Source organism: Podarcis muralis, chromosome 10 (assembly GCF_964188315.1).
Source record: "Podarcis muralis chromosome 10, rPodMur119.hap1.1, whole genome shotgun sequence".
Taxonomy (NCBI): domain Eukaryota; kingdom Metazoa; phylum Chordata; class Lepidosauria; order Squamata; family Lacertidae; genus Podarcis; species Podarcis muralis.
In genome coordinates this window covers 64,997,871-65,013,200 of record NC_135664.1, presented here as the reverse complement: position 1 = coordinate 65,013,200, position 15,330 = coordinate 64,997,871, and the positions used below count along the sequence as shown (strand labels likewise).

Genomic DNA, 15,330 nt, shown 5'->3' with positions numbered 1-15,330 from the left:
AAAAATAACAAAAAGGCACAAAGCACTGTTAAAATAAACTGTAATAGACCTAGTTGTAGTAGAGCAATTATTCCTCACATGCTCAAAGGAAAATGACTCTTTTGGCTTGCTTGCTAAAGAATGAAGAAAAGTGAGAAAAGCGAATTGCCTTTGGTGTTCCAAAGCTCTGGAGAGCAATTGCATAATAAAAGGTTCTTATGCTGTGCATGGGTGTAATTCATAAATGTTGGCACCTGCAGAAGGGTCTCATTATCTGAGCTCAAATTTCAGAATGGTGGTGAGGTTAACTTCATATGGGAGAAAATGGTGTTTCCTAGGTGGGTAGCCCTGACACTATTTAGGGCTTGGTTGTAGCAGCAATTCAAGAAAATATGCCTGCATCTCTCTTTTTGTTTTGGAAGAGTGAGACGGGCCTCCACGTTTAATACAGGAATAAATTCTGCCCTGCTGTAAAAACGTTTGGATCTCAAGTGTCAGAATGCCCCAGGCCAAACCTGCCCTGCCCCCCGCCAACACTGCCATGATTGACTGGTCAGAGACTGAATGAAGAACAGGACCATACAGGACTGGGTGAATTAATACCGAAAATCTTTCAGGAATCCTGGGTCAAGATTATTATTTGTTTGTCTTCACCAAAGTGGTGAAAAGGCCTCCCTCTTTGAGGAGCAGGTTGGCTGCCGCGTCACACTCGACGAGATCGCCTTCGGACAAGACTAAGACGAGGTCTGCATCTAGGATTTGAGAGACCCGGTGCTGGAAGGAAGGAAAGGATAGGAAAAGAAAGGGAAGGAAGGAAGGAAGGAAGGAAGGAAGGAAGGAAGGAAGGAAGGAGAAAATAACAGAAAGGGAATGCCATGTAAAGAACAGGAAAGCTTAGAATAAATACAGAAAGAGATCTTTATTGAGAGGAGAGGAGCATGTAAAGTAAATATGCCAGGATTGAAATCATCATGGTGATCTATATAAGAACCCACTAAAGCAGTACTTATTCACTCCCACAATTACCTCCTTCCATTTACTGGATGGGTATTATTGCCCCGAATACACACCATAATGCCTCATTTATCAGGTTGTTCTAAATTCAGTGACAAAGAGAAGCCAGAACTCCGCATGAACACCTCCCTCGTTCTCTTATAATAGCAATGGCGCCCACCCAAGAGGGGCTGGAACTGAGTTCTGGTGTGTTCCGGCTGAAAAAAAAGCCCTGTCACAGGTAATTCAAAGTCTTGGTGCTCACCTTTAAAACCCTAAATGGCCTTGGCCCAGTATACCTGAAGGAGCGTCTCCACCCCCATCATTCTGCCCGGACACTGAGGTCCAGTGCCGAGGGCCTTCTGGTGGTTCCCTCCCTGCGAGTAGCAAAGTTACAGGGAACCAGGCAAAGGGCCTTCTCGGTAGTGACGCCCGCCCTGTGGAACGCCTTCCCATCAGATGTCAAAGAAATAAACAACTATCTGATGTTTAGAAGACATCTAAAGGCAGCCCTGTTTAGGAAAGTTTTTAATGATGGATGATTTAATGTATTTTTAATCTCTTGTTGGAAGCTGCCCAGAGTGGCTGGAGAAAGCCAGCAGATGGGCAGGGTATAAGTAATTTATTATTATTATTATTATTATTATTATTATTATTATTATTATTATCATCATCATCATCATCACACATGACTATCTGCACCCAGGATCTGGAGTTTCCTAGATGAGAAAGGCCTCCTTGTGTGGATTTCGATCCCACTCAAAATTCTGGAGTAGTGTCAACTTGGGATTTCATCTAATACTGGCAGTGTTTGAATGTAACCCAAAACCATGGTTAAGCACTACACGCATAAACTGGAAAAAGGCCCCCAAATGACTTGGGCTTATATGCTTCTCCCTTTCCCTCCTCCTACATGGTTGGTTGAAGGATTCCCAATGCTTTTGATTTCACTTTCATAGTATCCTGTCTTGTCTTTATGTATGAAGCAGAAGTCATGGTTTACAACAAACCTTGGTTAGTGAAACAGGCCAGCTTCATAAACCATGGTTTGGAGTCAGCTTGCTTTTTAAAAAAATGACCAGAGTTTGTTTTAAACTACTATCTCTTGTTTGGACATAGACACAAGCCAGGATTTTGAGAAGCCAGGGTTTAGTTGTGCTTTCTGAGAAGCCTGGCTTGTCTTTACATATGAAACAGAGATTGAGGAGGGGCAGGAGAGGTGAATGTAAGCCGATGGTGAGCTTCTTTTTGCTTCTGCATGTGGTGTTTCAGGACATTGTTTCCAGCAGACCAAGTTTATCATCCGCTGGGGAAATGCGGAAAGGAGGTCCACTGTGGAACGGCATACTTACAGCTATCGTCACCACTGTGCGATCAGCGAAGGCAGTCATCACAACCTTCTGCAAAATGTTCTCCTAGCAAATGAGAGGTGCAACAGTCACTTAATGACCACAGGAGTGGAGCTTTTCATATGACCACACCTACAGAAGCTCCTGGGTCTGGATCTTGCATGGCTTGTGGTTAAATATTGAGTAAACCTGACCTGTAAAATTCACCCAATCACCCGTACATATGCATCACAATTGACCACCCATGTGGGTCACTCACTGCCTGTATAAATGTGGCCTGGATTAGATGTTGGTAGTACTTTTTTCTGGGGGTACACAGGGGTACACATACCCCTAAACATTTTGTGAATCTTTGTACTTTTGTCCATTTACTGTATTTATTTTTCCTGATCTGAACTATAAAATGGTGATTTTCTTGAGTCAAAATGAGAGTACCCCTAAATATTTTTTTTTTTAAGGAAAAAAAGCACTGGATGTTGGAATCAAAGGTGTGTTGGCATAGATAAAGTCTCCATAACAGTCCCCCTTAGAAAAAAAATGCTTAGGAACCACTGATCCCATTGGAACAGAGGAGTGTAAGTGTTATGTACTGAGCTAAATCCTAGAACAATAGGATCCAGAATGCAGCAGTCTGATTGGTCCGCAGGAGCCACCCAATCCTGCTCCAGGTGGATGTGAATCAACGATCTGATTGGCCTGCAGGAGCAGCCAATCAGGCTTCTGGAGGAAGTGAATCCGCAACCTGATTGGCCTACAGGAGCAGCCCGGAAGTAGCCAATCACGCGGGGCCCATTGTGTAAATAATGTATATATAACTAGACGTTTTGGGGAAAGTTTCATTCATTGCTACTATGAGCGGAATAAAGAACATGAAATTCACACTTGACTCTGAGTATCTTTCAGTAAGGAACCCAGTGAGACAATGAAACAAGATCTTCTCCCTCCCCACATTTCATAAAGCAACCATGTCCAACACCTCCCATTCAAGGGCTGGACTTTCCCTGACCAAGCTCTTTGGGGGATAGGCCCTCTAATTGGGTTATGCGGTCACCAGAGCAAAGCACCACTTCTGCCCTGGAAGGCATTCTGTACAAAGTGGTGGTAAGACCTCTGCTGCAATGGTTCAGCACCTCTCTTGAGCAAATTGGTTTGAGTTTTGCATATTGTTACGGAATGGTTCCATGATCTCCTACTACATGAACATGGAGAAACAAAAATGTGTCAGTCGTTTGTGGTTTGGGGTGGTGCTGGGGTTGGGAACCTAACGCATGAGGATCAAATGTAGCCCTGCAAGCTTCTCTGCCTGGACCACAGAACGGTCCCCAGGCATGGTCCTCCTCCTCAGCCACACCCTCTTTCCCCAGGTCAAACCCCATGGGTCACACCCATGATGCTTGGCACCCGACCTGAGTGTTTTTGCCTGGCTGCAATGTGTCCTTGAACAATGATCATGAATCTTGCTTGCCTGAATGGGAGATAGAGTGTGAATGTGAAACTAGCCTGGTGTGTGAAGTTACAATGTACATTTGCTTCTCTGCCCACGTTCCCCTCTGGCCCTGTCCACCTCTGACATGTGGCCTTCAGAAGCTACTTCAGAAAAGAATGTGGTCCTCAAGGGTTCCCCACTCCTGATGTAAACCGAAGAAGAAAGTCCTCTGAATGGGTGGAACTAGGTGAACAGGGTCGTCTTCTTCAGTCTTGGCTGAAGGTAAAAAAAAAAAATTACATTCCTGGCTCTTCCTACTTTTGTCTAGTGCCATCCACAATTGGCATGTTGGCTGCAGATGTCTGTCCAGAAAGCGATGCAGCCCGTGGCCTGAAATCGGTTCCCTTTTCCTTAAGAAAAATGCAAACAGAAGGGCAGTGGTCTACTCACTGTGGCCATATCGATGGATGCTGTGGCTTCATCCATGATGAGGATGCTGCTCTTGCGTACAAAAGCTCTAGCCAAGCAGAAGAGCTGCCGCTGGCCTACGCTGAAGTTCTCGCCTCCTTCAGTTACTATAGCATCTGGATGGGAGCACGAGGAGGCAATAATTAGAATTTCTACACCTGTCTCCAGCTGCCATTTATCACCAGGCAAGCCTCAAGGAGTTTTGGAGCAAGGTGCCATTGGTACATCAATGACATGAGCTTCTGTCTCTCCATAATATCTGTCCTAAAGCACCAGGAACACAGCCCTGGGGCCATTTTGGACTCACAGCTGTCCATGGAGGAGCAGGTTAATTCTGTACCCGGGGCGGCTGTCTACCAGCTCCATCTGGTACACTGGCTGAGACCCTACCTGCCCACAGACTGTCTTGCCAGAGTGGTGCCTGCTCTGGTTATCTCCCGCTTGGACTACTGCAATGCGCTCTACGTGGGCAGATTTTTTTAAGTGTACACCCAAAAAAGTAACATGTGAATAGGACAACCAAAAGACTGCAGGCACGTGGATCATGCAGAGGGGCAGGATTGGCTGCACCTCCTTATCAAGTACACACTTGACCACAAACCCAGAGTTGTTGCCAACATAACTTGTGGAACGGCTCTCTGAAACATCAAGCAGCCAAATGATTCCACTGCAGGCTGGACTCTTGTTTTTAATTGCATGTGTTGATAGGAGCAAACTAGTATTGCATCTGCCCCCGATATACACACCTAGACCTCCTGGCAATGACTTGACCATATTCTTCAGCTGGGCAATCTCCAGAGCTTCCCAAAGCGTATCATCCGTACATTTGCACTCTGGATCCAAATTAAAGCTAAAGAAAGGGAAATGTAGAAATGCTCAGAGTCTGTTGCTGGATACATTGCCTAGTTAAATCCTGGCTGGACTGCTCATCCGTTCAGTGAGCACATGCTTATTTTGTTACCCTTCTATCCTGTTCTTCTTCCGTCATAGATCTGGATGTGTGATAATGTGGTTCCAGACCCAGACCTGCTTAGCTTCAGCAAAGTGGTGGTCTCATGTGACTTTAGACCATATACTAGTTCCCTTTTTATTTGAATCTCCTCTTTCACATGGCACATTCTTCCCAGAGCGAGGGAATTAGCAGAGTGGGAGAGAAAGCAGGGAAGGACACAAGCAAACCTGAAGCCCAACGCAAACATATCTAAATCCATCAAACATTTCCTCTTTTCTTACTGCCCTATGCCAGTCTGGGGACGTATATCAATGTGGAGAGTATGACACAAGATCCTTCATATTCTCCAACAAAATAAACATATTTTTAGTGCCCAAAGAACCAAATTCTAACCCCCTCCCAAATAATTTGTATTTGGCACAGATTTTGTTCATTATACATTCGTTGCTGCTGTTGTTTTCTTTTTAATAATTTTTATTAAAGATTTTCTTAGTTTACAAAAGTACGGGCATTGCCTCTTTTTTTCAGGTTGTGAGAACCTGACTTTGGGACGTCCTCTCCCATCTCCACCAACAGCATTTAGGCAGGCGTAAATACCTCCAAGTCCACCACAACCAATGTTCCATCAGTCTGTCACAGTCTCTGAGAAAATTGAGTCACAACAGGAGACTCAGAATCTTAGGCGAGTGCCTAAGAAATCCTTCCTGATTTAAGGACCACAGTTCCAGTTAATAGGACTGGCCTGAAATAGAAGGATAGCCTTTGCTTTCTCACTGAGCATCGCCAGGTAGGGGAACTTTGGAGTATTAGGTATCCTGATTCAGGGCCTGAGTGGTATGTTCCACGCAATTCTGAGCTGGTTTGCAACTGTGATTTGCGCATGCCTGTTTGGTGTTCAAATCCACAAGTGAAAAGGTTCAAAGGCAACAGCTGCTCTAGCTGTGCTTGGGGAAGACTTAGATGAGTCCCACCCAAAGATTGCACCAACATTCTCTGAAATCCCCACTATGCAGAATTCTGGGCGCACAGCAACGCCGCAGCTCACCAGCCAAGGGAACTGCAAGAGGAGGCATTTGTGCTTACCGAATGGAACCACTGAATAATATGGGATCCTGCAGGATTATGGATAGCCTCGAGCGCAACATATCCAGGGGTATCTTTGAAATGTCGATCCCATCGATAACAATCTTGCCTGTTTGGAACAACAGAAAACACAACAGGTGAGGTGCTCAGTAATGTAAATAAAGCCTACAGAAAGGCAGAAAGGCACCTGGAAACAACCCCAAATGTCTGTTGGGTCATAGGGCATTGCTTTGGGGACAGAGGTCTAGGGTCCTACTCAGAGGAATGAGCGGGGGGAGTGGGCGATGCAACAGGCTTGGTGTTATCATGTTTTGAAACAATATACTTGATGTTAGAATTCCTGCTCCATGATTGCAGTCATGGGATTTTTGTCTATCACATGACAGTATATGTTTTGACTCCACAAAGTGGGAAGTGACGGAGACAGGATGTTTGTGTTACTGTGTTCCGTGAAGTGGGACTATTGCCCTTTGTTCTTTTTCTCTTTGCTGTCTGATGCTAGAGAGAGAGGGAGCCATGTTGCAGTGCTCTGTGTGTGTTTATATGTAAATAAAGTAGATTAGCCAAAATGTTGAGCTGCTGAGGTCTGTTATGCTTGATGGACAAACTCTGTGGATCCCTAAGTGTGCCGGTGTCAGTTGGCATCGGTCGCTGTGCTGTTCAGGCAGAAGAAAGCTTTTGAAGCTCCCGAACAAATGACCAGGAGGGAGAGAACATGCCAGTCGGGCATGTGTCTCTGCCAGGGTCCTACTCAAGTGTAGGATGAGCTCCTGACACTTGACCGCTAAAGTTACCTTGGGCTAGTCACTGCCTGGCCTCATCTTCTGTTCTGTCTCAGACTATACAGTAGCCTTTCCCCAAACCGGTGCTCTTCAGACATTTTGGATTACAACTCGCATCACCCCCGACCATTTGGCTTGCTGGTTGGGGCTCATGGGAGTTGGAGTCCAAACCATTTGGAGAGATACCAAGCTAGGAAAGAGTCAGCTCTAGAGTGAAGGGGTGCTGCTAGCTGGGTTTTACCAAGGCAGAGTTTAGAACGCAGATCTTTCCTGATGCTTCTGCTTCATAGATTCATCACTCTCCAGTTCAAATACAATGTTTATTCTCATCTGTCAGTCTCAGCTGCACATCCTGGGAACTGCATACACTTTCGTCTTCATTCCTTTTGTCCTTTCTGATGTAAGTGCAGTAGTTTGAACCCCAAGCCCAAATGACAGGTGTATAAGAGTGGTTGAAATATAAAGCAGCAATTGACTAATTAACCAGTAATAGGGGTGGCACTGTGGGTTAACCACTGAGCCTAGGACTTGCTGATCAGAAGGTCGGTGGTTCGAATCCCCACGACGGGGTGAGCTCCCGTTGCTTGGTCCCTGCTCCTGCCAACCTAGCAGTTCGAAAGCATGTCAAAGTGCAAGTAGATAAATAGGTACCGGCAGGAAGGTAAACGGCGTTTCCGTGCACTGCTCTGGTTCGCCAGAAGCAGCTTAGTCATGCTGGCTACATGACCTGGAAGCTGTACGCCGGCTCCCTCGGCTAATAAAGCGAGATGAGCGTGCAACCCCAGAGTCGGCCACAACTGGACCTAATGGTCAGGGGTCCCTTTACCTTAGGGGCACTTAATAGGAGGAGGCAGCAAACATGTTGGCTGGGAACATGCTGAGAATCAATAATGCTGAAGGCACTGAAGTAGCCCAAATGTATTTCATTGCTTGCACTTGAAAGAGTGTGCTTTTTAGAGTCATAATACCATGACTCATGAGCCTGCAATACAAGGTCTTTTCTGATCAACTAGCTTGCTTCTTAAATCTTCAGCTAAGCTCTACTAGACCAAACACAGCTATCCATCAGCCCTAAATGAACATACCGGTGGGGGGGTGGCCCTAAGGAAGAGCAGCAAAATGTGTGGGTCACCTCTGGATTCAGATTCTTGGTCAGTCTATAGAGGCACCTACCCTTTACTGATCCAACACAGCCTGACGGAGAATTATTGACTGACCCTCGCTCCTTTGCTCCCTCCCCCCTGCTTTCTCCCATTCTCTTTTGTTCTTCCCATAAAGGAAATATTTTGATTCCGTGGCGCATGATTAACGATGCTACTGAAGGGATAATTTATGACGTGTTGGACACGGGGGCAGAGAAAAAGCAGCACCTAATGTAGCTGTCACTACGGGAGGCTGATCTAACTCAGCCATGAAATAGGATATGGCCCTTTTGCGTTTTGGCTCTTCCTTTTAGATGACTGGCTGCATAAGCCTTCAGCTGCATGGAGAGGAGAGAAGAGCTCTGAACAAATGCTTAATGGCAGTGTTATGTACTAACCTTGGATCCTAGAACAATAGGCAGGTAAGATCCTAGAATGCAACAACTGATTGGCCTGCAGGAGAAGACCAATCAGGCTCCAGGAAGAAGTTTATCAGCCTATTAGGCTGGTAGGATCGTAGAATGCAACAACTGATTGGACTGCAGGGAAAGACCAATCAGGCTCCAGGAGGGAAGCAGAATCAGCCAATCAGATGGGACTCATTGTGTAAATAATGTATATAAAAGCCTGAAGTTTGGGGGGCAATTCAATCACTGTTTTACAAGCTGCAATAAAGAGCATGAAATTACTACAGGACTCAGAGTATATTTCAGGCAGTAAAGGTGAGGCGTTAAAATGGGCTAGGTTAGGGACGCGGGTGGCGCTGTGGGTTAAACCACAGAGCCTAGGAGTTGCCGATCAGAAGGTCGGCAGTTCGAATCCCCATGGCGGGGTGAGCTCCCATTGCTCGGGCCCTGCTCCTGCCAACCTAGCAGTTCGAAAGCACGTCAAAGTACAAGTCGATAAATAGGTACTGCTCCAGCGGGAAGGTAAACGGCGTTTCCGTGCGCTGCTCTGGTTTGCCAGAAGCAGCTTAGACATGCTGGTCACATGACCCGGAAGCTGTATGACAACTCCCTTGGCCAATAAAGCGAGATGAGCGCCGCAACCCCAGAGTTGGCCACGACTGGACCTAATGGTCAGGGGTCCCTCTACCTTTACCTGAGCTCCTCCGGATGTTGCCAGATTGCAGCTTCCTTCATCTCTAGCTATTGGTCATGCTGGCTGGGGCTGATGGGAGTTAAGAGTGCAACAACATCTAGAGTTCTCCCCCCACCCCACCCCTGCAGGTTCCCTGCCCTTGGAATAGGCAGGGAGTGATACTGGATTCCCATCCAGGTGATATTTCCTAAGGCAGGAAACTGGTTTACCAAGCCCCTGGTGGGACACTATTAGGGGAGCAGGGAGGAAATTCAGCCTGGTTCACATTTTAATGTGATTCTATCTAATTCACACTTCCCCGAACGGTGCACAAAGTGAAACACAGCTATCCATCAAAAATCCACACTTCCTCAAATTCTGTGATACAGTTCTCCAACAGAAGAAAACATGTAGACAAGTGCACCTGTTAGGTGGAACTGCACATATAAATGAAAAGAGCATTCAAAAATGTGTTGTATCAGAGGAAAAATATGACTGGCAGCCAACGAACTGTACTCAGTAGAATTAAGACACTTAATGTTAGTGGTCTGTGTTTTCCTGAGCTTGAGTCTAGACTAAGGATTCTGAGCCCCTGTGTTCTGATTTGATACATGATATCCAATCACAGGACATTTCAGGATTTGGGCCTCTGCCATTGGCCCTTAAACTCTGAGTCATGATTCGCAGCTTGGAAGTTTAGACAGCCAATCACGTTGGGAGTGGGAGTGGCCCAGGCCTTCAGAATTGTATACAGTGATACCTCGGGTTACATACGCATAGGCGCCGACTCCATGGGGCCTGAGGGGGCTCGAGCCCCCTCAAAAAAATTTTTGGGGGGGCTCAGCCCCCCCAATAATCTCGGGCGCCCTTCCAGCAGAGCGCCGCCGCCGTCCCCCGCCTCCTCCCCACCTGCTCCCTCGCCAGCCAGCCAGCCAGCCGCGCGCCCTAGTCGGAGAGCCCCGGCCGTCCCCCGCGAGATTAGGGAATCCCCGGGGGCGGGGGCTCCTGCCTCGCTGCTTCGCAGCACCACCGCCACTGCCAAGGCACTGCCGGGGGGAATTTCCTTCCTCCTGGCCCCCGCGAGAACAGGGGAATCCCGACTGGCCACACCTCCCAGCCAGCCGATTGGCTGGCTGGGGGGCGTGGCTTGCCCTATTTAGGGCCGGAGCCACTTTATTTGCATATTCATGAGCTTATTTATTATTCATGAGCTTTCCCGGGCCCCCCCAATATTTTTTATAAGTCCGCGTCCCTGTACATACGCTTCAGGTTACATACATTTCAGGTTACAGACTCTGCTAACTCAGAAATAGTGCTTCAGGTTAAGCACTTTGCTTCAGGATGAGAACAGAAATCGTGCTCTGGCGGCCCGGCAGCAGCAGGAGGCCCCATTAGCTAAAGTGGTGCTTCAGGTTAAGAACAGTTTCAGGTTAAGTACGGACCTCCGGAACGAATTAAGTACTTAACCTGAGGTACCACTGTATAAGCAGTTGCTTTGACCCTGTTGTGCAGTTCTGTTAGTTCAATAAAGGTTCTTACTGTTATCACTGTGTCTTTTGCTTCATGGGAACCCACCTACATTTTACTTAAGTTCCTTGATTACAGTGGATGTACCCTGTGGATGACTAAAACTGACCTCACCTATGTATATTAAAAGAAATGTGCAGACAAATTTTTGCCAGGGCTCTAAGAAGATGTGTCGCAAACTGATGTGGAAATGTGGCAAATTGGAACTGAGGATTGGGGTAAAAAATGAGAACTTGAGAGAAGCTGAGCTGTGGGTTAAACCACAGAGCCTAGGGCTTGCCGATCAGAAGGTCGGCGGTTCGAATCCCCGCGACGGGGTGAGCTCCCGTTGCTCGGTCCCTGCTCCTGCCCACCTAGCAGTTCGAAAGCACGTCAAAGTGCAAGTAGATAAATAGGTACCGCTCCAGCGGGAAGGTAAACGGCGTTTCCGTGTGCTGCTCTGGTTCGCCAGAAGCGGCTTAGTCATGCTGGCCACATGACCCGGAAGCTGTACGCCGGCTCCCTCGGCCAATAAAGTGAGATGAGCGCTGAAACCCCAGAGTCGGTCACGACTGGACCTAATGGTCAGGGGTCCCTTTACCTTTGCCTTTAACTATGGTCCACTGCAGGAGATTGGACTAGATGACCCTCAGGATCCCTTCCAACTCTACAGTTCTATGGCTCTATGGCTGCTTAGTTGCATTTGGTTTGGTAATTCACAGGTGGCACAAACAATACTAAGAAGCGACCAGGTACTCACCATCAAATATGTCTACCATTCTGAAGAAGGCCAAGGACAATGATGATTTTCCACTGCCAGTGCGACCGCAAATCCCAACCTGAAAGAGAAGGCTCATTGTGGCTTTTCTTGAGCATCGCTGGAGGGTTGGGGGAGGAGACCACAGTGAGCAAATCCACACACCCCTCCCCGAAAAAGTCCATGATGTTTTTTCTTTGACTTCCAGAGATGGAGAAACACTTCGTGCATGTTGAGTTTTAAGGTGAGCTTTGGCAGTGAAGCAGTTGTGGACACTCGGCAAGAGACAGATATGGGGTAGTGTTAAATTAAATTAATTAAAGTTCCATCAAAGTTTGGAAGATAATCCAGATTTTTCAAGACTTGTTTGAACTGAATGAATTATGAACCACACTTGGCCAGTATGCAGCAATAGGTCAAGTTAAGTATATCCCTATTCAAGAAAGGAATTGGTTGGTTGGATTTAGTTCCTTGTGTTAGCTACCAGTAGGGTCTGGGCCTATTTAAAATTGGCATATATATATCACATCTATGACAATGGTCATCCTTCATTAACTTTATGGTAAGAAAGAGAGTAAAATTATTTAAGTCTGAATACTGTAAATCGCCCTGAAATCCTTGGGTGAAAGGCGGTATAAAAAATTAATAAATCTGTAAATTTATGAAACCTTCTGGCCTGGTTTGATGTAAGCTTTGACGTGCTTGAGAACAGGCTTCAGGTTGTTTTCATATCGGACGCACAGATTTTCAATCTTGATTTCCCCTTCTTGCGGCCAGTCTTTGGGGACCTGAGAAATATCTGGAAAATGAATGAAGTCATTGACCGTCAGTGCTTGGAAGCCTTATCTATGCAATCAGTTAGCATGCAAGCGCAATATTGTTTTGCTCTCTGGCTCGTATGCATGTACAAGATAAAGACATTCATCTAAGTGAAAGATGAGCAAAATATACAACCAAAGAGCCTCCAACTGGATTAGAGGCTCTTGACTCAGTTATGCTTCATCTGAAGATAGAACGGCAGCGTTAAGACTGCATGCGTTAGGTGATATCCAGGTCATAGTCAAAGAAAGCTAACTAAAATCAATAGACTTCATTTCAGTAGGTCTACCATGATGCTGATTTAGAATCATAGAATGTAGAGATGGAAGGGCCCTTGGGGTCATCTGGTCCAACCCCCCACAATGCAGGAATCTCAGCTAAAGCATCCCTGACAGATGGCCATCCAACCTCTGCTTCCAAACTTCCAAGGAGGGAGAGTCCACAACCTCCCAGGGGAGACAATTCCACTGTCGAACAGCTCTTACTGTCAGAAAGTTCTGATGTTTAGTCAGAATCTCCTTTCTTGTAATTTGAAGCCGTTAGTTTGGGTCCTACCCTCTGGGGCAGGAGAAAGCCACTTCCGCCCTTCGAAGGAGGTGGAGTTGCAGGCGTCACACGTGATTGGGGGGGTTCCCGGCCGCATCACCTCCTGGCCAGCCAATCGGCTGGCTCTGGGGGCGTGGCCTGCCCTATTTAAAGCAGAACGCGGCTGGGGATCTCCCTCTTTGCCAGCTGTTCCTGGTATAGTTCTGTAGATGGAAGAGGGGAGGTAGCGCCATCACCTGCCCTGCATATTGAAGGGTAGTCCAATAAAGGATTCCAGGGGGCGTGGCCCTGTCCGAAGCATGGGGAGGTGAGGGCCTAAGGCACGCCCCCTACCGGTGACCCCGGGGGAGTTCCTAGTTGATGTGCATCAGCAGGACTCCCCCTACTGGTGGTTAACCCTTCTCAGACTTCAAGCGGACAGGCTGAAGTCGGATATAGTTGGTTAGGACCAATGGCTAAGCCAATACTGCTCATCACCTGTAACCAATAAAGTTGTGGCCTTATTTAGCCCGTTAACCTTAATAATTGTGTCATGGGTCATTATTTCCACTGGGGAGGGGCGGGAATTCGCCACGCAAAACAAGCTTGCTCCATCTTTCATGTGACAACCCTTGAGATATCTGAAGATGGCTATCATATCTTCTATCAGTCTCCTCTTTTCCAGTCTAAACATACCCAGCTCCCTCAGCCGTTCCTCATAAAGCTTGATTTCCAGACCCTGGGTCATCTTGGTTGCCTCCTCTGCACACGTTCCAGCTTGTCAATATCCTTAGTTGGGTATCACTTACTTATGAGTAAATCAAGGAATGGGACCACACCAACTGCTCCAGCTTCTGAGCATAACCTTTGAAAGAGCCTACAAATGTAGGAAAGAACTGGAAGAGTGTTGGCAATCAAGTCAGGTTCCCGATTGCACAAACAGACCAGTTCACATAGCTTTTACAGTTGTGTGCTCTTTCAGAAGTTATAGTGACTGTATCTAAGTGAGGTCAGCAGGCATGAAGAACAGGACTGTAAGCATTTTGACATACCCATGGTGCCTTCGTAGTTCTCGGACTCCATGTTGAGAAAACTGTTCACTTTCTTTACCGCACTCATTTGCACTTCTAAGTCGGCCAGGTTTCTCACCACCCAGTTCAAATAATTGGTGATCTGAAATGATAGTAAAGGTAAAGGTGAAGGAACCCCTGACCATTAGGTCCAGTCGCGGCTGACTCTGGGGTTACGGCACTCATCTTGCTTTACTGGCCGAGGGAGCCAGCGTACAGTCATAGGCGCCGACTCCATGGGGCCTGAGGGGGCCCGAGCCCCCTCAAAAATTCGTTTGGGGGGGCTCCGTCCCCCCCAATAATTTAAAAAAATTATTAGTTATATTATGCTTTGTAAAATCACAAAATTATGTTGGTATTTTTTATTTTCCTTGTTTGACGATAGTTACATTTTAAAATACATTCAGTAATGAGTTAAAACAAAGCCACTCCCGATCTAGAGAGGGGGTGGGGTTGCGGGCTCTCGACCCATCAACAATCTCGCGGGGCTGGCATCAGCCCCGCAAGAAGCGGGGATTCCCCCTAGCTCATTAATATTCACCGCCCACGGCGGCAGCCAATCGGCTGCCGCAAAGGGTGGGCCCTCACAGGTTCACTTAAGGTCGGGGCAGCCCAGGGCTCGCCCCTTTCGTTCCCCCAGCAGCAGCGGTTTGGAGGTCTTGGGCCCCCCCAATATTTTTTATAAGTCGGTATGGGCCCCCCCAATATTTTTTATAAGTCGGCGCCCCTGGTACAGCTTCTGGGTCATGTGGCCAGCATTCATTCTGGTGAAGCAGAGCAGCACACGGAAACGCCGTTTACCTTCCCACCGGAGCGGTACCTATGTATCTACTTGCACTTTGACGTGCTTTCAAACTGCTAGGTTGGCAGGAGCAGGGTCTGAACAACGGGAGCTCACCCCGTTGCAGGGATTCGAACCACCGACCTTCTGATCGGCAAGTCCTAGGCTCTGTGGTTTAACCCACAGTGCCACCCGCGTCCCATTTAGATCTGAAATGATACAATAGGATAATTTCAGGGGATGGAAACGGGCCGCTGGTTGTACAATGTGACGGAGTGAGGCTTCATTCATCCACGCATCATTTTCGAAAGTCAGAACAGTGCTGACAGAGTCTTCATTTTAAAATGGTAGCCGGATAAGCAGAACCAATGATTGTGTAGATTTATACCATTGGGTTTACTCTGACTATTGTTACTAGTTTAATTTGTATACTGCGGTTCCTCCTAAAGGGCAGGTGTGCAAGGCTATGACAAGAAGCAGGGGCTTGTGGTGGAACGTTCGCAGGCTGTGACGGACTTGCTCACAAATTTATTGACAGCTGCGCTAATTATCATAGCTAGGAAGTGGAAGGGGCAAGCCGGAGAGAAAATGGAAGAAGTTATACAGATGCGTGGGATG

At 47.1% G+C, this 15,330-nt stretch overlaps 1 protein-coding gene across 6 annotated transcripts in view; it reads right to left on the bottom strand.

Annotated features, from left to right (window-relative positions):
* ABCC9 (ATP binding cassette subfamily C member 9) overlaps nt 1-15,330 on the bottom strand; it is an 89,751-nt gene that overhangs the window by 2,295 nt on the left and 72,126 nt on the right. For 4 of the 6 annotated variants that reach the window (XM_077935309.1, XM_077935311.1, XM_077935307.1 and 1 more), the window contains 8 exons: nt 13,914-14,034; nt 12,186-12,316; nt 11,521-11,599; nt 6,251-6,359; nt 4,962-5,065; nt 4,198-4,331; nt 2,325-2,387; nt 583-753 (listed from right to left, as the gene is read on the bottom strand). In XM_077935309.1, coding sequence (XP_077791435.1) covers nt 616-753; nt 2,325-2,387; nt 4,198-4,331; nt 4,962-5,065; nt 6,251-6,359; nt 11,521-11,599; nt 12,186-12,316; nt 13,914-14,034 — 879 coding nt within the window. In that variant the 3' untranslated portion in view covers nt 583-615. The remainder of the gene's footprint in view (nt 1-582; nt 754-2,324; nt 2,388-4,197; nt 4,332-4,961; nt 5,066-6,250; nt 6,360-11,520; nt 11,600-12,185; nt 12,317-13,913; nt 14,035-15,330) is intronic. The other 2 variants (XM_077935308.1, XM_028746649.2) reach the window with 1 other exon arrangement.